The sequence below is a fragment of the Crocuta crocuta genome, unplaced genomic scaffold, assembly GCF_008692635.1.
Source record: "Crocuta crocuta isolate KB4526 unplaced genomic scaffold, BGI_CrCroc_1.0 scaffold234, whole genome shotgun sequence".
NCBI classification, from domain to species: Eukaryota; Metazoa; Chordata; class Mammalia; order Carnivora; family Hyaenidae; genus Crocuta; species Crocuta crocuta.
In genome coordinates, this window is record NW_027529647.1 from 1,643,889 (window position 1) to 1,666,666 (window position 22,778).

The following is a 22,778-nucleotide window of genomic DNA, read 5'->3' on the forward strand; positions in this document are numbered from 1 at the left end:
CCTCCTCTTTGGCCTCTGTCCCATAGATTCGAGGATACAGAAGTGCCGGGAGGCTCTGCTGAACAGGGTGAAAGGCAGCCCGGAGCTGGGCGGCCCCTCGCCCAGGCTGACCAGTCTCCTGCTGCTGGAGGGGCTGACAGACCTGCAGCTGAGGGAACACGACTTCACACAGGTGGAGACCACACGTGGGGGCTGGCCCACGGCCAGGACCATCACCCTGGACAGACTCTTCCTGCCTCTGTCTCGGGTGTCCATCCCCCCCCGCATCTCCATCACCATTGGGGTAGCTGGCGTGGGTAAGACCACCCTGGTGAGGAACTTTGTCCAGCTCTGGGCCCGGGGACAGGTTGGCAAGGACTTCTCCCTGGTGCTCCCTTTGACCTTCCGAGACCTCAACACCCACGAGAAGCTGTCTGCAGACAGACTCGTCCGCTCCGTCTTCCCGCACATCGGGGAGTCTGGGCTGGCGGCGGCAGCCCCACCCAAAACCCTCCTGATTCTGGACGGCCTGGACGAGTGTAAGACAACTCTGGACTTCTCCAACACCGTGGCCTGCACGGACCCCAGGAAGGAGATGCAGGTGGACCATCTGGTCACCAACATCATCCGGGGCAACCTCTTCCCGGAAGTTTCTGTCTGGGTCACTTCCCGCCCTAGCATGGCCGGCCAGATCCCAGGGGGCCTGGTAGACCGGATGACAGAGATCCGGGGCTTTGATGAGGGGGAGATCCAGGCGTGTTTGGAGGAGATGTTCCCCGAGGACCACACCCTCTCCGACTGGGTCCTGAGGCAGGTGCAGGCAGACAGGGCGCTGTACCTGATGTGCACGGTCCCAGCCTTCTGCCAGCTTGCAGGGTCGGCACTGGGTCACCTGCGCCACAGCAGGCCGGGGCCCCAGGACTCCGGGCAGTGGACTCCGAGGACCCTGTGCGAGCTTTACGCTTGGTACTTCAGGATGGCCCTCGGCGGGGATGGGCAGGAGAAGGGCAAGGCGAGCCCTCGCATCGAGCAGGCGGCCCACAGCAGCCGCAAGGTGGTGGGCACGCTGGGTCGGCTGGCCTTCCACGGGCTGGTCAGGAAGAAGTACGTGTTCTACGAGCAGGACCTGAAGGCGTTCGGCGTGGACCTCGCTCTGCTGCAGGGCAGCCTGCGCGGCTGCCTCCTGCAGCGGGAAGAGACGCTGGCCGCGCTGCCGGCCTACTGCTTCCTGCACCTGTCCCTGCAGGAGTTTCTGGCCGCCGCGTATTACTACGGGGCCGCCAAGCGGGCTATCTTCGACCTCTTCACCGAGGGTGGCGTGTCCTGGCCCCGCCTCGGCTTCCTCACGCACTTCAGGAGCGCGGCCCAGCGAGCCATGCAGGCCGAGGACGGGCGGCTGGACGTGTTCCTGCGCTTCCTCTCAGGACTCCTGTCCCCCAGGGTCAACGCCCTGCTGGCAGGCTCCCTGACGGTGCAGGGTGAGCACCGGGGCTACCGGGCCCAGGCGGCCGAGCTCCTGCAGGGCTGCCTGGTCCCCGACGCGGCGGTGTGCGCCCGCGCCGTCAACGTCCTGCACTGCCTGCACGAGCTGCAGCACACGGAGCTGGCCTGCGGTGTGGAGGAGGCCATGCGGAGCGGGGGCCTGGCGGGGCTGACCGGCCCCCGGCACCACGCGGCCCTGGCCTACCTCCTTCAGGTGTCAGATGCCTGCGCCCAGGAGGCCAACCTGTCCCTGTGCCTCAGCAAGGGCGTCCTCCAGAGCCTGCTGCCCCAGCTGCTCTACTGCCGGAGCCTGAGGTGGGCGNCTGTTCCCCTCCACCACGCCCCCCCACCCCCCACATCGGCATCCTGGGGGCCGTCTGAAGGGACACAACATGGTTGGCTTAAGGCAGCAGAAACTTGTTGTCACAGCTCTGGAGACCACAGTCCAAGTTCAAGGTGTCAGCAGGCCTGAGCCCCCTCTGAGGCCTTCCCGCCTCACTAGCTGGTGCTGTTTATTGGCAGTCCTCAGCCTGTAGACGCATCAATCCAATCTGTGTGGCCACACGGACGCCTCCTCCGTGTCACTGTCTCCATGTGGTGTTCCCTCTGATAAGGACACCAGTCCGCTTCGCTTACAGACAGGCCTGCCCTCCTCAGAATGGCCTCATCTTAACTCGTTACATCTGCAAGGGTCCTATTTCCAAACCGGGTCATGTGCTTGAGGCACTGGGGTGGTGGGGATGGTCAGAACACCAACAGAGCTTTCTGGGGAACGCAATTCAACCTACAGCACTCTGAACCATCCCCCTGCTGACAGAGGCCTCACTCACTCACTCCCCCCCCACCGCCGTCCTCCAACCTGCTCCAGCCTTAGTGTAAGACCAGGGCCCGTCAGGACCCGAGAGCAGCTGCCACATCTTAGGAGGAGGAGAGCTAGCAGTCCGTGTCGCGCAGACTCACGTGGTGTGCGGGGCTGCCGGGGAGACGCCCCTCTGGGCAGGGATCCTGGGGTTCACAACACTAGCCTCCCAGTGCCCCTCCCAGGAAAACCCCGAGCCCAGCGGGTGTACTAGTACGGGTGTGTGAGCTGCCAAGTGGCGGGGGCTGCATGGCCATGGGAACGGCAGACAGGGAAGGGATGCCAGCCTGGGTGTGTGTGCTGCCCTGAGGGCAGCCCTTTGCCAGGGCCTAATTCCACCTGCCTGTGGGCGGTGGTGCCTCTCATTACCGCTCTGCCTCCTGCAGGCTGGACAACAACCAGTTCCAGGACCCCGTGATGGAGCTGCTGGGCAGTGTGCTGAGTGGGAAGGACTGTCGCATTCAGAGGATCAGGTAACGCTGACCTGGGAGACCCCACCCGGGGTGCCCACCTGTTGCGTGGGGTCCGGGGCTATTTTCCAATCTTCCTCTCTGCTCAACTGGCCAGAGGTGCTTGCAAGGGGGAGTGCCTTAGAAACATATGGCTGCTTGTTTCTGCCCATTCCAGAAAGTTCCAGAGGCTGAGGTACCTCACCTGTAAGAAGAGGGAAAGGATATGGTGAGGGTCAGGTGCTATCATGGACATGGAAGCATTTCTCCAGATATTCTATGTTCTGTGCTTCCAGGCCCAGTGTTCTCTAAGCTCCTCTCAATCTTTGCCCCCAAAACAGTATTATAGGCACAGGACTGTGTCTTTAAATAAAATTAGAAAATTTTTAATTTAAAATTTCAATTTGAACTTTAAACCAGCGCAAATAAAATTTAAACATTGCATCTTTAACGTTGTGATGCAACAGAAGCCTATGTGCTGACAGTAAATTAGAATTTTTCATGCTTGTGAAATCTCTCCTGTGATCACATTTCCAAACCTGATCACATTTCCTTTTTTTTTTTAATTTTTTAAAAAAATTTTATTTGTTTCTGAAAGAGAGACAGACACACAGACAGAGTGAGTAGGGGAGGGTCAGAGTGAGAGGGAGACACAGAATCTGAAACAGGCTCCAGGCTAGCTGTCAGCACAAGGCCTGACGCGGGGCTCAAACCCATGAACCTTGAGATCATGACCTGAGCCAAAGTCAGACGCTTAGCCGACTGAGCCACCCAGGTGCCCCAATCTGATCACATTTCTAAGTCTCAGTAACACTGAGTAGTGGGCTCATGACCTGCGGGTGGTTAGAACTAGGGAGAGCAGTTTGGAGAATAGCATCCAGAGAGCAATTCTTTATCCTCACATAAGCCTCCCTCTTGGTTCTGGAATAAACTGAGAAAACAAAAACAAACATGGACTGAGTCAGGAGCAAAAAGAAGTCACAGAGGACAGTCGTGAGTGGTGGGCTCTGTGTGACCCTGTAAAAGTCCTCTCTGTGCCGAAAGAGGGTAAAAATGGGCGGTTAAAATGGTATCTCTGAGTCCCCGGGACTCCCCTCAGGTTTAATGATTCATTAGAAGGACTCACAGAACTCAGAAGAGCTACTATACCTGCACTTGTGGTTCATTACATCAAAAGGATATAGATTAAAATGTGCAGAGGGAGCGGCGCCTGGGTGGCTCAGTTGGTGGGGTGTCCGACTTCGGCTCAGATCACGCTCTCGCAGTTCATGGGTTGGAGCCCCACATCAGGCTCTGTGCTAACAGCTCAGAGCCAGGGGCCTGCTTTGGGTTCTGTGTGTGTGTCTTTCTCTCTCTCTCAAATAAACAAACATTAAAAATAAATAAATGAAATGTGCAGAAGGAAGGGTACGTGAGGCGCCCCGGAGAGACCGAGCAGGCTTTCTGTTGTCCTTCTGGCGTGGTGGTACAGACAGCGCCTGCCTCCCCAGCCACCATGCACAACAGCACACTCGAAGTGTCCCAACCAGGGAGCCTCACCCGGGCAGGGGCCAGAGATTGTACCAGAGGTGGGTCATGGGAAGCCCCTCCAGGAGTAGGGAGATCAACCTGCTATTGCACCACCCAAAGCCCCCAGGTAAACAGACAACTTATCAGGCAGGACATTCCAAGTGTGTGTTTGTTCGAGGTCACCTCTCAGGAACTGGGTTCAAGGTTAACCCTTTCCTGCATACTCCCTTTTCTGGTTGTTGAAGCAGCTTCAGTGGGTTAACTCAAGCTACGTGCTGAGGACGGCAGGCCNATTTGTTCGAGGTCACCTCTCAGGAACTGGGTTCAAAGTTCCTGCATACTTCCTTTTCTGGTTGTTGAAGCAGCTTCAGTGGGTTAACTCAAGCTACGTGCTGAGGACGGCAGGCCAGGCACAGAGGAAGCACCGTGCGAGGGCCAGCTATTATTAACAGGATTACCTTTGTCTTGCAGCCAGAGATATAAATGCAAGTCCTTTGAAAGAAACACAATAACATTAATTAATTTCATTAATATTTTTCCTTCATGGGAGCTTTTAGTAAAATAGTCCAACTTCCAGTGTTTTTGCATAAAGGAGTCTGGATAGCGTTCAGAAAATATTCTGAACAAAAGCCAAGATTTTTTTCTATGGCCACGTGCTCTTCTTCCTCTCTCTATAGGTGGTCCTCAGGACCACATCCTCATCTGAAAAGGCACCCTTCAGAAAACACACATGGCTCATGAGATATTACTTATAAAATGTTACAAAAGTCCTGGGCAGAGAAGGGACGGAGGCTCTCTAGAACTTGAGGACACTTACGTAGAGGGTGGTCTGGATGAATGGTCTTCTTTTCTTCTTTTTAATGTTTTACTTATTTCTGAGACAGAGACAGCATGAGCAGGGGAGGGGCAGAGAGAGAGAGGGAGACACAGAATCTGAAGCAGGCTCCAGGCTCTGAGCTGTCAGCACAGAGTCCGACATGGGGCTCGAACCCACAAACCACGAGATCATGACCTGAACCGAAGTCGGACACTTAACTGACTGAACCACCCAGGTGCCCCCAGATGAATGGTCTTCAAACTCTAAGCAACAGAACCTTTTTTAAAAGTGGCCTATCAGGCAGAATCCCCGTAAAACATAGGCAACTGGGGAGTTGCTGGACTGAAAGAGGAGACGGGGAGGCCTAGAGCCTAGGCACTTGGTGCCCCATCAGCCTCTGGGGCTCCTGAAGCTTTTCTGAGGAACACTGTGGGGGCCCCTTCAGAGACAGCTTGAAAAGCAGTGGGGATTCTAACTGTATCCCAGGGGGACCCTCTGCAGTTTTCAATGCCTAAGAAACTGTAAAGAACTCCCAACAGGTACTATTTCTGAAACTGGGTCCATGAAGCAACATTAAGTATATCCACCAGCTTATTCCTGGAATCACCCTTTCAGGGCAGAGAAAAGTGCTCTTTGTTTTTTACCTTTTTTTTTTTTTTAATGTTTATTTATTTATTTATTTATTTTGAAAGAGAGAGAGAGAGAGAAAGAGAGACGGAGACAGAACACAAGCAGGGGAGGGGCAGAGAAAGGGAGAACAGAATCTGAAGCAGCTTCCAGGCTCTGAGCTGTCAGCTTAGAACCTGACGCAGGGCTCAAACTCATGAACGTAAGATCATGACCTAAGCTGAAGTTGGACGCTTAACTAACTAAGCCACCCAGGTACCCGTTTCTGTTTTACTCTGAGGTTAATTCTAGAGTAAGTACCATTTTCCTTTCATGCGTTAGAAAAGGGCAGGGGCCAGTGGTGAGCTAGAACTAAGAATTCAGCCACAGTTCATGAGAGCAGATTATTAAAGTTTTAGGAATTTTTTCAAGCTGGGACTGCTTGAAATTGGCCATGGCCAAAGTATTTACACCATGGAAATTGGTCAGTGCTACAAATCAATATTTTTGTATTTTTTCCAGCACACCACTGCCTGGGATCTTTGCGGGAAATTTCTATAACTGCCCATGCTCTTTGCTGCACTGTTTGCGTAGAAGCTCTTGTACTGGATTCTGGCCAGACTTTGCCCTGGGAGTCTTTGCCAGTGTGAGGGTCTGTCCCCTGCCCTCTGGCCTTACCTTGCTTGGCTCAGAGGATTTCCTGGGCCAGGTATTTCTGCTCCAGGGCTCACTTCATCTCCACCTGTGTCCAGGCCCTCATGATGCTGGTGAAACAGGGAGGTTTGGGTCACAAGCCTGGTATTGACGAAGAGCCCATGAGATTTGTAGACCTGCAATAACCACTCCTCTCCTTCTCCTTGGGCAGCTTGGCTGAGAACCAGATCAGTAACAAAGGGGCCAAAGCTCTGGCCAGATCCCTCCTGGTCAACAGAAGTCTGATCGCTCTGGAGTAAGTAGGACACCAAAGGCCAACCTTCCACCACTGGGACAGGGAGAGCTTACCAGCCATTGTGTGAAGTCCCCTAGACAACACTCTCCCCTGGGTGGGTTGGAAGGATAGCCGAGTGAGCAAATTCCTAGCTCCTCATCAGCTATTGGGACCAGCCCAGGGAGGCCCACCAGAATTTTGGCTCTAAAGTTGGTATGATTCTCCTCTCCATACTTGGCCCAAGCCATGCCCATCAGATGCTGCTTTCTTCTCCCCATCACACGGGGCCATACTGGGAAATTCCTTACTTATTCACCTAAATAAGGATCTCCACAAGACACGAAACCTTAAACCCCATTATATTCGAAGAGCATAGATTTAAGGGTCAATGTAACTTTTTTTCTTTCCTCCCTGGAAACTGGATAACAGAAAACAGTTGTTTCTTTCTTCTTCTCGCCAGCCTCCGAAGTAACTCCATTGGACCTCAAGGGGCCAAGGCTCTGGCAGATGCTCTGAAGATTAACCGTACTCTGGCCTTTCTGAGGTACCTACCATCTGCTCCCTGCCCCATTATAACCAGCGAAGGCCCAGAAAACCCTCTCCCAGGTGCCAACTATGGAGTGGGAGATGATTCAAAATGGCAGCATGCTATACTGGCTCCTATCTTGGTAGATACCTCATGATCTTGTATCTACCCAAGTTTCAGGTTTCAGTTCTTCTTTGGTCATTGTACTTGTTTACAGCCTAATCCGGGGATAGAGGAAAGGAGGGTGAGGTTGTATAGAGGTGGAAAAGCAAAATAATTTGTAAGGGAGACCTCTTCTCCACTGAGTGGGAAATCCCCAAGGCCATGGTGTCAGAATGTTCCCCTGAGATGTTTTCCAGGACACTGAAAAGCCCATTTTCTAGAATGTTCCTATGGTTTGCTGTCCTCCTTTTAGAAGCTGTCATATGTGATTGTACCCATCCTTAGTTTTTTCATTTATGTATTTTTATTGGGGTGAAATTCACCAATTTAAAGTATACATTTCAATGTCACTTAGTAGATTCACAGTTGTTCCTTCATCACCTCTATCTAGTTCCAAAATATTTTCGGCACCCTAAATGAAGACTCTGTGTTCATTATCAATCACCTCCCATTCTCCCCTCCCCCCAGTCTCTGGAAACCACCAACCTGCTTTCTGTCTCTATGTTTACCTCTTCTGGAGATTTTATACACATGGAATCATACTGTAAGACCTTTTGTGTCTGGCTGCTTTCACTTAGCATGTTTTCCAGGCTCATCCACGTTGTAGCACATGTCAGTATTTCATTCCTTTCTGTGGCTAAATAATATTCTGCTGTATGAACAGACCACAACTTATCCATTTGTCAGTTGATGGACATTTGGGTTGTTTCCACCTCTTGGCTCTTGTGGATAATGCTGCTGTACACATTCACGTCCAAGCACTTGAGCACCTGTTCTCAATTCTTTTGGGTAAATACCTACCAGTGCTTGGTAACTCTGTTTAGCCTTTTGAGGAACTGCCAGACTGTTTTCCACAGGGTCTGCACTATTTTACAGCCCCACCAGCAGTGGATGAGGGTTCCAATTTTTCCACGTCCTTGTCAACACTTGGATCCTGTGTCTTTTTGCTGTAATTAAGACTACTGATAACCTAGTTATTGTTATCCAGATACCATGGGCACACTGGTTCCAGTCAGCAGACAAACACTTAGAGACTCAGAGGGAATCCTTATGCTCCCCTGGGAGAAACCACCGGTTCCCAAATCCTGTGTGGTGGGCAGCAAGGGCATGTAGTGGTCAGCTTCTCTCCCCACCCCTTGGTCCTCGGTAACACTGTGGTAGGGGTTAAGGCCACCACTGGTGCGCCATTGGTGATGTACCTCCTCCTTGCCTCCACAGCCTCCAGAGCAATGCGATCAGGGATAATGGTGCCAGGTCTGTGGCCGAGGCCTTGGCTGCCAACCGGACCCTCTCTGTGCTACAGTAAGTGGACATGCTGGCCAGCAGAGACCCCCCGGCTCTTCCCCCCTCCTCCAAGGGCCTGTTTTCTGCAAGGAAGGATGAATGGGGAGATGGCCTGAGACTTTCTGACCCATCTGGATGGTCCTTGGAAATCTCAATGTCCACTGCTTTTCTACAGAACAGGTGTTGGGAAAATAATTAAAAGTAATGCTTCCTTCCAAAGCAGAAAATCCTCTCCACAAAGGTAGGAAACAGTGGCGTTATTTGAAGACTCAACCAGACCGCAGTGCACATCACTGGCAATCCACCAACGAGCTGGCAAAGACCGAAAGAAATCTCACCCCTTTCTACAGCCAAGCAGATACAACCCATGACATGTGTGTTCTAAAGATAACTTGTCCTCAAGTAAGAGGACTGGACGGCACCATTTTTCACCTGTAGTGTTTCCTCAATTTGCCTGGTAGTTAGGGAAGCCAGCTGTTCACTGACTGCCTTTACCCAAAGGAAAAGCCAAACTCCTCGTACCATTATGACAAGCAGACAATTACCATTTGGAGCAGTGCTACCTTCCTTGATGTGCACCTTTCAGAGACGTGGCTCCGAGGACCCTTAGAGGCTGTCGATCTGGCAAGAGGCTTATTTAGCTTTTAAAAGGATTTACATGCTTCTCAGAGGAACAGATTTACAATTCCAAGTTTTCTCAAAGAAACGCTCTGAGGGAAAGTTTCCCTTTTGGAATCAGGGAAAATTCCCTTTAGTTTAGATTGTATCTGGCCTTACACAGGACAGGTCCTGCCCTGCCTGCCCTTCTGGGATGCGCACAGGGGTTCTCTTGTAGCAGCTCCCTCCACCAGATTTAGTGTGCAGGGAAGTAGCTTCTGGAGAAAAGCCTAAATGGAGGGTCTGCCCTAGGCAGGACTGCAGGGGTGGGAGGCAGGTTGCGGGCTGGTCAAGAGGGAGACTGATTGTTGATGCTGGGAGGGTTGCCTGGGCAAGGAGCCCAGCCATCCTTGCCTCTGACTCCCCACATAATGGTATCAATCTTGCTGGCATCACTTTGGCAATGATCCACAGACCCTTCCTAGAGCCCCCTCTGCCCTCGCTGTGGTAAATGGAGAGAGCACCTGAGTAGTCTCTGAGCTCTCGCCCTGCCCCTAGACTGTCCCGAGAATGGGAATGGCTGTGGCCAGCTTTGCTGAAGGACCCCTCCCCTCTCCCACAGCCTGCAGAAGAATACCATTGGGCCTGTGGGAGCCCAGCAGATGGGAGATGCCCTGAAGCAGAACAGGAATCTGAAGGAGCTCATGTGAGAAACACAGAAAGGCCACATTTGTATCCTCACTGACAGGCACAAAGCCCAGCCCATCACAAATATTTGTGAGCATGGGGCTGGAGAGACCGATGGATGGATGGATGGATGGATGGATGGATGGATGGATGGATGGATGGATGGATGAATAGATGGGTGGATGGGTGCTTTGGACTGCAGATTCCCAGGAATTAGGACTGTCTCAGACTCACATTTACTGCCTTCCCAGAACTTCCTGGCTACCTTCACATAAAGTATCACAAAACCTCTCACCAAAGAGTTGGCCCTGCCTCCTGTTAAGGGGTCAAGAAGCACTTTGCTACCTTGATCTCTAATAGGCAGTTGGGGGTCACTTGCAGACGCTACAACCAGACTCAAGAACAGACTGTACACTGGGCACCCTTAAGACAACAGAGCTAGCACTGCCCTGGACCCGCCCACCCAGGCTGCTCCAGAAAACCAGTGCACCCTTGTCTTATCTCTTGCAGATTCTCCAGTAACAGCATTGGCGATGGAGGTGCTGAGGCCCTGGCTAAGGCCCTGAAGGTGAACCAGGGCCTGGAGAGCCTGGAGTGAGTCTGCCTGACCACACTTAGGAGTGGCCATGGGTAGAGGGTGACGTCCCTGGGTTCCCCATCTAGAAGGTGGGCAGGTCCTGGAAGAGGGCTGTCAGTCAGGGCCACCACCATGCCAGAATCCAGCCAACCAGCAACTCTGGGCACACGATGGTCTCAGGCTCTCTCCACACCCACCTCACTGTTGCCTCACACCCACCAGCTCCATTCCCCTGGACAGCAGAGGTTGGTTTTGCTTCCGGAGTTTCCAGAGTCACAAGAACCAAGTCTCCCTAGGCTGGCACTGGTGGCTAAAGAGAGCATCGGCTGCAGTGGCCTTGGTGGGGGCTGGAGGAGCTCAGCGCTGCCCCCACCCTGGTTGCAAACACAACACACACCCCTACCCCAAGCCATTTAGAGCCACTCAAATCAAGGCAGAGTCTAAACTTTGGGGGCTGGTGACTCTAGAGCCACCTGCCCTGACCTAGCAGGGTCTGGAACATGGGGGACGGGGACAGGAAAGAGGGATGATGAGAAGAGCACCCTGGGTCTCCCAACTCTGTTGAGCCCGATGCCTACAGTCCCCAGGCTGGAGCAGTGGCTCCCTGGGGGTCCTGGGACAGCCGCCCAAGCACTGCCCCGTCCTGTTTGCAGCCTGCAGAGCAATTCCATCAGTGACACGGGTGTGGCAGCGCTGACGGGGGCCCTCTGCAGCAACCAGACCCTCATCAGCCTCAAGTAAGTCCCGGCTTCCCTCTCCAGCTTCCCTTTGGTCAGGGTGTCTAAGGGCCTTTAGGACATGGGAGGAGAGGCTGGTGCTGGGGAGGCCACCCCTCCATCTGTGGGTGTGTTAGGAACACATCTGTGACTGGGGAGCTGGGACCTGGAGCCAGCATCCCACACGCTTGGGAGAGCAGGGGACAGCCAGGGTCCTTGCCTGGCCAGTTCTGCTGCTCCCTCTGGTACACAAGCCAGTGAGGCAGCTGAGCACGCTCGCCTGCCCCCGTCCCCTCACCTCTGAGGACCCGTCAAACAGTCCGCTTCCTCCTGGGCAGTCCCACTGTTGGCAGTCCCACGGGAAGATGCTTGGCCACCCGTGGAAGCCCTGCCTGACAGAGGCTCTTCGCACCCGATCACTCAGGACACCCAGGTCGCACCTGTGGTTCCTTGGGTTTGAGGAGCCTGAGCACCAGGGATCATGTCCCCAAGTCCCCATGTCTTGTCAGCAGCTCAGGGTCTTCTCTCTCCCCAGCCTGCGGGAAAATTCCATCAGCTCAGAGGGAGCCCAGGACCTGGCTCGAGCTCTCTGCAGCAACAGCACCCTGAAGAGCCTGGAGTACGTGAGTGGGTGCAGGGCTGTGCTTCCTACGGCCCCTTTCGGGCCCAGGGTGACAGGGGACTACAGACCCTCGTCACCTTGTCATTTTACAGGCTGGAGAGGGGCAGCCCTTCCACGCTCATGTGATAAGTTACCTGCGGGTGAAGTTCGTGGGGACCCTGCCTGCCCCCACGGCCCCCTCTCCATGGTGATGTGAGAGGGGCCAGCTCTTCGGGGCAGTGTAGTACAGGGATCAGGAGAGTCCTCCAGGGAGGTGATCTGTCCTGGACCTCATGTCCACGCAGCTGTCAGGAAGGCACGTGCTTGGCACACACCAGCGCTCAAAAAACATGCGCTAGGCTGGTCCTGGGGGAGGAGGGGAGCTGGATTCCCAGCTGAGCAAAGACGGTGGGGCTCCAAGGCCTGCAGGCTCCTGCTTACTCGCCCGTTCCCCTCCTCCCAGCCTGACAGCCAACCTCCTCCACGACCAGGGCGCCCAGGCCATCGCGCTGGCAATGAGAGAAAACCAGGCCCTCACGTCCCTTCAGTGAGTCTACGGCGCCCTCACTGCGCCTGTCCCTTCTGCAAAGCTGCAGGGCCATCACACCAGCTGGCTTTGGGCTCCCCCACAAGGCCTCAGGGACTTGCAGTAGGCTGTGCCCTGCCCCCCACTCTGCTTTCTGGGGCTGGTCCACAAAGAGGCCAAAGGTGGGAGGTGGGCACCCACGTCACACCTCCAAGTGTCACCTCACCAGCTTCACACAGAGGGCTCTGGAGTCTTCATTTGAGCCCATGCCTGTGTCCAGCCCTAGCCAGGGAGTGCTCACCGACCCCTTTGGACTACACCTGAGGCGGGTTGTAGGGGTTCTGCCCATCAGTGGCCAGGACCCTGTCCTGCAAGGTCTCCTTCCCTGGGGAGGACTCCCAGACTCTCCTGGGAGGAGTCCCCCCCTTTCCTGGGCTCCGCCCTGGCCCGCGTGATCACGTGTGTGTGTGTCTGCCCAGCCTGCAGTGGAACTTCATCCAGGCCGGTGCTGCCAAGGCCCTGGGACAAGCACTACAGCTCAACAGGAGCCTGGCCAGCCTCGAGTGAGTGGGGCCTCGGCAGGGGCTGCGGGGAGGGCAGGGCTGCAAGGAAACCTGAAACCGCGCTGTCCGCCAGGCGCCGTCAGCCAGGCGCACGGCTGCGCTGCGCTTGCACCCGAGGCCCTCAGCACGCAGCCTCCTCTGCCCTAAGGCCAGCAGCCTTATTTTCTGTGTTTCGTTTTCTTTAAACAGCTTTGTTGATACATAATCCACGTACCACAAAAATCTACCCAGATAAAGTGTACGCTTCACTGGCTTCTAGTATATTCGCAGAGTTGTGCGGCCATCCCCACAATTTTAGACCATTTCCATCTCCCCTGAACAAAACCCCACACTCATTAGCAGTCACTCCCCGTTGCCCCCGTCCGCCTGCTCCTGGAAACCACACGCCTGCTGTCTGCCTCTATGGAGTTACCTGTACTGGATACTTCACAAACATGGGCTTGTACAGTATGTGACCTTTTGCCACCAAGCCCTTTCGTTCAGTATCATGTTTTCAAGGCTCACCCAGGTTGCAGCATGAATCACAGCTTCATTCCTTTTTATGAATGAGTCCTATTCCATCGTGTGCATAGATAGGTTGTTTATCCACTCATCTGTCAAGGGACATCCGGGTGGTGTGGACTGTTTGGCTCTTGTGAGGAACGCTGCTGTGAACATTTACATACAAGCTTCTGTGTGGACGTTTTCATTTCCCCTGGGCACACGAGTGAGTGGAGCTGTGGAGTTGAATGGGAACTCTGTCTCATCTGCTTTTGACCATGTCCACATCTTGTCCCTAGGCATCCAGGATAGCCCATCTCTGGCTGGTCTGTTCTAAGCCATTGTATCTCAAATGAGTTCTCCTTTCCAGAAGCTGTCCTCTGGCACACTCCTGGACTTCAAATTCCTGGCGCCCTCACGTCCATATCCCTCCCCCCTGAGGCCCAGACCTATGTAATCACTGCCCGCTCTGCATCTCCCCTTGGCTGCCTCGCACAGTGCCCACACCACCTCCTCACGAGTCTGCTTCTCGGCCCCACCTCAGGGATGGGCCCAGCCAACCCGTCATGCAAGCTAGAAACATCGTCTCTGCTCTTGCTTCCCACTTGTGACTCTCCTCCCAAGGAACCACGGCCTCCCTCTACTCCCAAGGCCACTGTTAAGCCACCAGCTCCACTCACCCTGTGTCCCCATAGCAGCCTCCACATCCAGTCCATCCGCTCACACTGCTGGCCAAACATCTTTTCCAAAACATAAATCTGTTCCCATCCTGAATGAGACGCTTCAATGGCCGCCCAATGCCTGTAGAATGAAATCCAACCCTCAGCCTGGCTTCTAAAAAAGGCCCCAAAGACCTGCTTCCTTTATTTCACACACCAGCCACTGGACTCCATTTCTTTGGGTTCCTTGGGTGTGCCAGACCCCTCCCCCATCCTTCATCCTGGAGGTTCCAGTGTAGACCTATTTCTTCCAGCAGCCTCTGTGACACGGGGGTAGGAGACCCCATGGGGCCCTCCGTGCCATCAGCACATGGCCCACGGCACCTACTCGTTCAGTCACAACCCCCCACCTGAGACAGGATCAGGCCAGGGCACCACACACACTAACATGTCTGCTAAAATTGTGAATGCCAGCTGCTCCCTTCAACATCCCAATGCCCACCCGAACTCTCAATCATTTACTGCTCTAGGATCTATGACTTTACTCCAATGTGAAGGGAAATAAAGAAAAAAAGATGTAAAACGCTGACGAGCAAGAATGGCCAGGGACTAAGGGCCTTGACTTAATTCTCTGGCCGGCACCCCCTTTTTTTTTTGTCCTAACCCTTAAGAGTATTTCACGTGTCCCTTTTGTTGTTTGCTTCTGATGACCCAGGATCATAGAGATGCCAGAGCCCTCTGCATGTTAATTAGGAGGCTGGGGGGTGAGGGTGGGGGGTGGTTATCCCCTTGGCAACTCTGGGAGTCTAGTCTGTGGTATGTGCGGTCTGAATGAAATCTAGAAGGTTCAAGCTCAAGTGCTAGCTAGCCCCGTGCCCTGTGGGCCCAGAGGTCACACTCTGTGTTCAGTTTGCAGGAGAACGCCATTGGGGATGAAGGTGCCTCCGCAGTGGCCAACGCACTAAAGGCCAACACAGCCCTCACTGCTCTCTAGTAAGTGCTGACGTGCACGGTGGCCCAGGCAGCTGGCCGTGTACCATCGTTTCCTACCAAATACCAGTTTTGCTTCCCAGCCAAGGGAGGTGTGTTTGATTTTCCTAATGTTAGCAATTGAGACAAAGTAAGAAGTAAGGGCTCAGGGAGTGCTTTTCCTCAAACTCTCCAGGGGACCACCTCTCCTTCTCGTATCCAGATCTCTGTCCTCAGCATCAGCGTAGGCTGGATGTTCTTTAGACAGATCACAGGCCAATGGTTTTCCGCGCTATGTTGCCATTTGCAGGCCTAAGTCCACAGCTGGAGAAGGAAGGACAAGGATGCATGGAAGCTGGGCTGGGTGGGGCCTGAGAGCCCTGGCCTGTCCACACTGACCACATCTCTTCTTTGTAGTCTGCAGGTGGCCTCCATCGGCACCAGGGGGGCCCAGGCGCTAGGGGATGCCCTGGCTGTGAACAGGACCTTGGAGATTCTTGAGTGAGTATTCCAGTCTCTGGTTACTGTCTCTTGCCCAAAGAAACCAAGCTGTTGATTCAAAATGAAGTTATGGAAGGGAAAATGTATCGATTTACATGGAAACTCACAATCACTTAATGTGGTCATTTAGATGAAGCATTCCCCAGCTTCCCCTCTCACCTCACTCCTCTTCCCTGGGAGTCACTACTGGGGCTCCCGCTCTCCTGGGTCTTGCCTGGGCTGAGCTCATCCCGAGGTCCTGTGTAGGGGTCCCCGGCCACTGACCTTGGTCTAGGAGATCCAAACCCTGGAGGGGAGACTTAAGCTCAGTGGGGGCCTCAGGCATGTCCCAGTCAGTCCTGCTCTTGTGGTCCTGGGACGCTGAGCATGTGGGAACCACTGGAGGAAGTGTCCCCTCTCTCATCTCAGCCCTGCTCTCCTTTCTTTGGGATGGAGGAGGGCAAGGGCTCCAACGAACCACCCGGGTTGGGGCAGCTTTGCCCCTCCTGGTGTGTCCTGCTCCCCAGAACCGATCTCTGTTCTGTGCCAGGGAGTCAGGAAGGAGGAACTGCCCCCTGTGGCTGCGGAGTCCCTGCTGCCGCTCCCCAGGGGCCCACGCTCATCTGAGGAGGCACTCTTTTCACCCCACAGCCACCCTGGTGCCTTAGGCTTTGTATCTTTCCTGACAGCTTAAGAGGAAACGCCATCGGGGTGGCCGGAGCCAAAGCCTTAGCAAATGCTCTGAAGGTCAACTCAAGTCTCCGAAGACTCAAGTGAGTGGTCGTAGAGGCCTACCTGTGCCCGGAACAGCAGACTTCTCTGCTGGAACCTCCCCCAGGAAATGAGATGCTTTTGATTTCCTCTGTAAGCCGCTTCCCTCTGAATAGAAATAGCGCTACTGGAGTCCATGTTGCAGACGGGCTTGTTCATTCTGGCTAGCTTCTGTCTGAGGTAAGCCATTTAACGTCTGCAGTTTTAGTCTCACATCCTCCATGGCGCTTGGACAGGAGCACCTGGCTACTTGTAGACACTGGTCTCAGGGGTGACCACCACCTTACTGTTGGGGTGACACCTGTGATTAATGCAGCGCTGCTTCCTGAGGCGTGTCCTTCTGTCCCAAATGGCTCACCATGCTGTCTCTGTCTTTTCTCTGCCTAGCCTTCAAGAGAATTCCTTGGGGATGGATGGGGCGATATGCGTTGCCACTGCACTCTCTGGGAACCACGGCCTCCAGCACATCAAGTGAGTGGGGCCCAGCAGCATCTGCTCTTTCCTGCCATTCTCACTCAGGTCAGGACCTGCCTTCCGCCCGATTCTTGAAGCCAGCTGACTCCCAGGTCTCTCGGTGGCTCTGCGGGGCAACTGGGTGTAAGAGCGAACCATTCTGGGCCTTCCCCGTGGGAGGGATCCTGGAAGCATGGTCTTGCCAGAACTCTGCATTTCATGTAGTGACTGTCTGCTCTTTACTAAAGGAAACCTGCAGGCTTCTGGCCCTTGGGCCCCTCTCTCAAGCCCTGTCCTAATCCTTCTCTTTCAGCCTCCAGGGAAATCACATTGGGGAATCTGGTGCCAGGATGATCTCAGAGGCTATCAAGACAAATGCTCCTTCATGCACTGTTGAAATCTGAGCAAAACAAGTTCCTGGTGGACCAGGCAAGAGAAAAGGCAGAGAAGCCAACAGGAAACTTTTGAACAAAAAGACCCCAGTCTAGGGTTCCTCCCTAAGGTCTGGGAATGATGCTGACCTGCACAAACGCTGGTCTCCTGCAAGAAAGCAGGAAAGGTGCTACCAATGGGGTCAGGAGCACCTCTCCTGGTCCAGGGTCTGTCCAGGCAGGGGTGACATGGATTCTCCGCTATGGCACAGAGAAGGGAAGGTCTCCGCCACAGGGCTCAGGGACACAGACCTTACAGCTCAGCAGGTGAGAAGCTGGTGCGAGCTTATTCATGCCTTCGGGTCTTCATGCACCCCTAACTTTTATTATTACTGTCCTTTTCTGCTGATTAAAATCATCTCCCTCTCTCTGAAATGAGCTGCCCCCTTCAAGCCTATGCAAAGTGTCCATTTGCCCCTGGTGACAGAAGGGACCTTTCTTTCCTCAAGAAGAACAGAAGATCTTAGGAGTATGTTCCTCAGAGACACATGGAAAAACTATGAGGATTGTTTTGAAGAGAAATGAAGGCTTTTAATTATAGAATTATGGAGACAGAGAAAGTTCTGCCAAGGTTTTTGCTCTTTTTTATCCATTACCAAATCTCGCAAAGGCACGGATTATATCTGACACACATATGTGGGGTCTAGCGCATGGGTCATCAATAGCACGTTACATGTTGATGCCTGAATCATGTTATTCAACAGCGGGCTTCCCAAACCGCTACTGGGCCTGCAGCGCCCCTCGGAAGGCAAGCAAGCTGAGCTATGTGGCACAAATTCCCTCAGGAGTCGGTCTATGATGAAATGAAAAAGTTCCCAAGTGGACACCACAGCTCTCACCAACTAAATAACCAAGGAAAATACTTGTCAAGATTATAAATGATCATTTTGCAGTGTGAACACAAATCAGTGTTGTTCTAAATGTTCCCTTAAAAATGAGTGATTGGGCAAGAATCATCAATGGATGCTAAAACCGTGGGTGGACAGCCTATTGCGGAAGAATCTATCCACCCCACAAGGGATATTTACAAAGGGGAAAAATGTATCTTTAAAGATGAAAATTTTTACAAATGCTTTCTTTACAATGTGGTTAAACTTACCATCACCACAAAGGGGATAAACTGACATCACCAGCTCCTGATGGGAGGCACTGAGGACACGTCGCTGATGCAGTATTCTCACCAAAAATGTTGATTTGAATCTAATTAGGAAGGAACAGTCAGATAAAATCCAAATCGAGAGGCATTCTGCAAAAAACAATAGCCTGACCTCTTCAAAAATATTAATGTCATGAAAAACACAAAAGTCAGGGGACTTTTTTTTTTTTAATGTTTATTCATTTTTGAGAGACAGAGTACAAGCAGAGGTGGAGCAGAGAGAGAGGGAGACACAGAATCGGAAGCAGGCTATCAGCACAGAGCCTGATGTGGGGCTCGAACTCACAAACTGTGAGATCATAACCTGAGCTGAAGTCAGCCATTCAACCGACTAAGCCACCCAGGTGCCTCAAGTCCAAGGACTTTTAAATTGTAGGAGATTAGAGACATAACAACTTAATGTAAGATCTCTAATTGGATCCTTGACTGGAGAAAAACAATCATCTATAAAGAAAAGTATCTGGAGACAGGAGACATTTGAACATGGGTCTTGTGTAGTATTTATTTGAATTACTGGGTTTTGAAAGTTATTTTTGCAGGGTATAGAATTATAGACTGGTTTTGGGCTCTTAGTACTTTCAAGAGCTATCTTCTGGTTTGCTATCTTCTGGTTTGCGCAGTTTCCAGCTGAGTTAAGAACTCGACAGAAAAAAAGATGCAGAAGCCAAATGCTAGAGAAAGTTGTGCCTTGCAGGGACCTAGCCACCAGAGAAACCTCAGGGGCCAAATGGAGAAAAATTGTGCTCTCCAGAGACTTCAACAGCAAGCTGCCTCCCTAGCAGCCTACTGACAAGGCTCTACATCTCTTCAGCTGGCAAGAGAGGTTTACAAGGAATAGCTCTATTACCACAGAGCAGGCCAAATGGTGAACTGGAGCAGAGGCAATAAACCCATCAACAGCATTGTGTGACTTGTCTTTTTGTTTTTCACTTTCAACAGTTTTCTATTGCTGTGTCTTCAGGGTATGCTCTCTTCTGTGGTGCCTCATCTAATCTCAATCCCAGTTTGCACAGGTATTATCTTGGTTCTTTAATGTCCACAAGTGTTGAGGTTTTCTTTAGGCCTTATCTCTTCTCCTGCCTCCCTCTACATTTCAGTATAGGGAATTAAAACTGCCTGAATGCCCTTTTCTACTAATTCTATCATCTGTCATTTGGGTGGGGGCAGGTAATTTCTTGGTCTGTTTTCTTGATCCTTCTCATTATGCCTGGTAATTTTTGATTGGACACCAGACACAGGGAATTTTATCTTGTTTCGTACAGACTATTTTTATATTCCTTCAAATTCTTGAGCTCAATTCTGGAACACATTACTTAGAAACAGCTGGATCCTGTGGCCTGTGTGGCTCAGTCAGTTAAGCGTCCAACTCTTGATTTTGGCTCAGGTCGTGATCTCATGGTTGGTGGGATCAAGCCCTGTGTCAGGCTCTGCTCTGATGGCAGGGAGCCTGCTTGAGATTCTCTCTCTTTGCCCTCCTCTCTGCTCCTCCCCTGCTCACTTGCTCTCTCAAAGTAAAGAAATAAAAATGAAAAAGAAAAAATGAAACAGCTGGATGCTTTCAAAGCTTGCTGTTTTAAGCTTTGTTAGCCAGGATCAGCCATCCTTAGGTTCAGGGCTCTTGTGGCCCAACTTATGAGGCGGTGTCTGGGTATTCTGAGTATTCTACCTAATGCCCAAGTCAGAAAACTGGGGGCCTTATCTACAACAGACACTATAGAAATCCAAGTGTAAAAGATCGTGAAATCAATCTTAGCCTTCTTACTCCAAACGGTAGCATCAACCCAAGCAGTTATGTGGTGTGCATGCTGTTTCCAGTACACAATATGATTTATTTTTTTATTTCTGAGAGAGAGAGAGATAGCGTGAGCAGGGGAGGGTCAGAGAGAAGGAGATACAGAATCTGAAACAGGCTCCAGGCTCTGAGTTAGCTGTCAGCACAAGGCCCGACACGGGGCTCAAACCCATGAACCGTGAGATCATGACCTGAGCCAAAGTTGGATACTTAACCAACTGAGCCACCCAGGTGCCCCCACGACATGGCTTTTAACAGGACTCCTAACAATGACTTTGCTTCATCAGTTATGCACACTCTCTCTCTCGGAGTCACCCCTTCCCATTCCACAAACTACTTCCCTCCAGCTAAAAAAAATCCTCCTCAGGTTTTCCTCTCAAAAAACAAAAAAGCTTCCTCTGCCCCTCCAAAATGTTCTTGGCCACTTTTCTCTCCTGGCTGGGCCCTCTCTTTTCACCTGTGACCACCCACCTTTCTGAACACTCATCAATATTCACTGTGTTGGCTTCAAATTCTAACCTCTCTTCAACCCATCACGTGATACCTGACTGCTCCCGGCTAAGGGCGCCAGAGATTTCCTATATACCAATGTCAGTGGCCTGACTCAAGCTCATTTAAAAGGAGGATTTAGCTTGCTCACCTCTCCCTTCTTTGGAAATTCTCCCCTGCCTTGGCTTCCACAGCACAACCTTCCAGCCCTCCTTCCTTCTCGTTACTCCTCTTCTTCAATAGTCTTTGGAAAATAAAACATATTTTGCCCTAATTATTAAAGTAAAATATAGTCACTTTAGAAACTTTAGCAAATACTCTCCCAGCCTCTCTTTCTGGCTCCTTGTGGCCTTTGCCTCTGAGACACAGCATTTCTCAGCTTCCAACCTTGGCTCTCTTCCACCCCACGTGTTCTCCCCTGAGCAACCTCAGAGGACATTGATCTTCAAACCTCAGTCTCCAGCCCTTACCCTTTTCCTGTCTGTAGATTTACCTTTTCCAAAATTCATTTCATCAAAACAGCACAGTAATATGTGTAGTTTAAAAAGCCAAAAATTACCAGGCTTATAATGGAAAACAGCAGTCGCTTGTCTTGTTCCTCCCCTTCCTGAATATCCCTACTCCCCAAAACTAAATACCCCATATACACTGTTTCTTGCTTTATCATCTTCGAGATTATCCACTGAACTGTACATGGGAAATGGCACTTGGATGTAGGTCAGCTTACATTCCCACTCTTTGTTTCTCCATCTTTCCAATGGAGTTAGAGCATGATTTTGGTTTAAATCATCAGTGTTTATCTTTTGACTTCATTAGTATTGATCACTCTGGAGTCATGTTCTCCTATGTACTTTATTGTTCTTCTTAGAATGAACAGTGCACCTTTTAAAAAACTCAATTTTCTATGTCACTATTGCTTAATTCTTTCCGAACCGCCCCAGAGAAGTGTAAAATCAGAATACTGTTTCACAGGCACACGGGTTTTTCCATCAGTTACACTTTCCCCTCAGGACATCCCTGCTTGAGCTCTCGGTCCTCCTGTCCCACTCATCCCCGTCGCAAGGCCTTTTGTTCTGGGCAGTTTTAGTTTTCTTCCAATTCACCCAGTCCTGAATTCCAGCACCTCGGAGTCCTCCAGGCCAGTCTAGCAACTGTGATATTTATGTGGTGTGTTGCTAGCTTAAGCCAACTCCACTTCCTTTCAGACGTTTGACACGATATTACAGTTTAAAACACTAACGAAAGATCGCTCATGTGTCTTCTTCCTGTTCCAGCTAAAAGGGCAACAGTTCTTCAGACCTCCCACTGGAAGTCCTTGGACTTGGTTCTTGATGGCTACCACCAATAAAAATTAAGGACTTAAAAATGCCCTTGACATTTTCAGCCAATACACACGCTGTAAAGCATTTTAAGAGGTCCTTTACTTACACAGGTAAAAACAAAGAACAGTTGGCAATGATCTAAATGATGGCTTTTCATTGACCTAATCATATAATTTTCTTTGGGGCCTGAGTCTGTTCTGATGCTTGGACCAAAACACTTGATCTTAGCCAAAAGGCCAAGAAGTGATAGCTTGGGCCAAAACAAAAGACACCAGGACACAGGCTCTCATATATATCTGACTTCTGGATCGGTGACAGTGACAGACACACACTAGTAACTACGATCAGGTACTTGAAGCTCCTTTGCTGGCAGAAGCTGCCCGAGTAAGAAAGTACCACTCCATGGGGAGGCTGTGCAGTCAGTTAACCAAGGGATGAGGGACTTTGAAGGAAGAAGTGAAATAAACCGCGCACTGCACTGGCGCCTATTATCGGTGGAGGGGTAACCTGTAGCTTGGGTCATGGTTCCACGTTAATGCCCATTAGAAGAAAGAATCACATAAGGACGGAGTGCTTGGGGGGCTCAAGTCAGTCAAGCGTCTGACTTGATTTCAGCATGGGTCATGATCTCATGGTTTATGGGTTCTAGACCTGCGCTGGGCTCTGAGGTGACAGTGCAGAGACTGCACCATTTCAAACAGGGCACATCTCCATCACTGCCGAATTAACCGAATGCTATTTTAAAAAAGGAGTAATCTCCTATACAGGAGTTAGGAAGAGACAGGGAAAAAAGCTAAGATGACAGAAATCATCGTCACACTGTCTCCTCAAAGTTGACATGTACCACAGTAACCTGTGAACTTTTCTTGAATACATATTTGTGTTCTAGGTGAAAATAAACAACATAA

At 51.6% G+C, this 22,778-nt stretch overlaps 1 protein-coding gene across 3 annotated transcripts in view; it reads left to right on the plus strand.

The window, feature by feature from the left end:
* Window positions 1–19,169, plus strand: part of NLRC3 (NLR family CARD domain containing 3) — a 27,496-nt gene extending 8,327 nt beyond the window's left edge. The window contains exons 5-20 of one of the 3 annotated variants that reach the window (XM_077762542.1): window positions 27–1,776; window positions 2,707–2,793; window positions 6,567–6,650; window positions 7,090–7,173; window positions 8,536–8,619; window positions 9,821–9,904; window positions 10,396–10,479; window positions 11,116–11,199; window positions 11,714–11,797; window positions 12,243–12,326; window positions 12,785–12,868; window positions 14,917–15,000; window positions 15,394–15,477; window positions 16,146–16,229; window positions 16,615–16,698; window positions 16,994–19,169. In XM_077762542.1, the coding sequence (XP_077618668.1) occupies window positions 27–1,776; window positions 2,707–2,793; window positions 6,567–6,650; window positions 7,090–7,173; window positions 8,536–8,619; window positions 9,821–9,904; window positions 10,396–10,479; window positions 11,116–11,199; window positions 11,714–11,797; window positions 12,243–12,326; window positions 12,785–12,868; window positions 14,917–15,000; window positions 15,394–15,477; window positions 16,146–16,229; window positions 16,615–16,698; window positions 16,994–17,084 (3,020 nt within the window). In that variant the 3' untranslated portion in view covers window positions 17,085–19,169. Of the gene's footprint in view, window positions 1–26; window positions 1,777–2,706; window positions 2,794–6,566; window positions 6,651–7,089; window positions 7,174–8,535; window positions 8,620–9,820; window positions 9,905–10,395; window positions 10,480–11,115; window positions 11,200–11,713; window positions 11,798–12,242; window positions 12,327–12,784; window positions 12,869–14,896; window positions 15,001–15,393; window positions 15,478–16,145; window positions 16,230–16,614; window positions 16,699–16,993 lie in introns of those variants that run through there. The other 2 variants (XM_077762543.1, XM_077762544.1) reach the window with 2 other exon arrangements.
* Window positions 19,170–22,778: the final 3,609 nt, after the last annotated feature.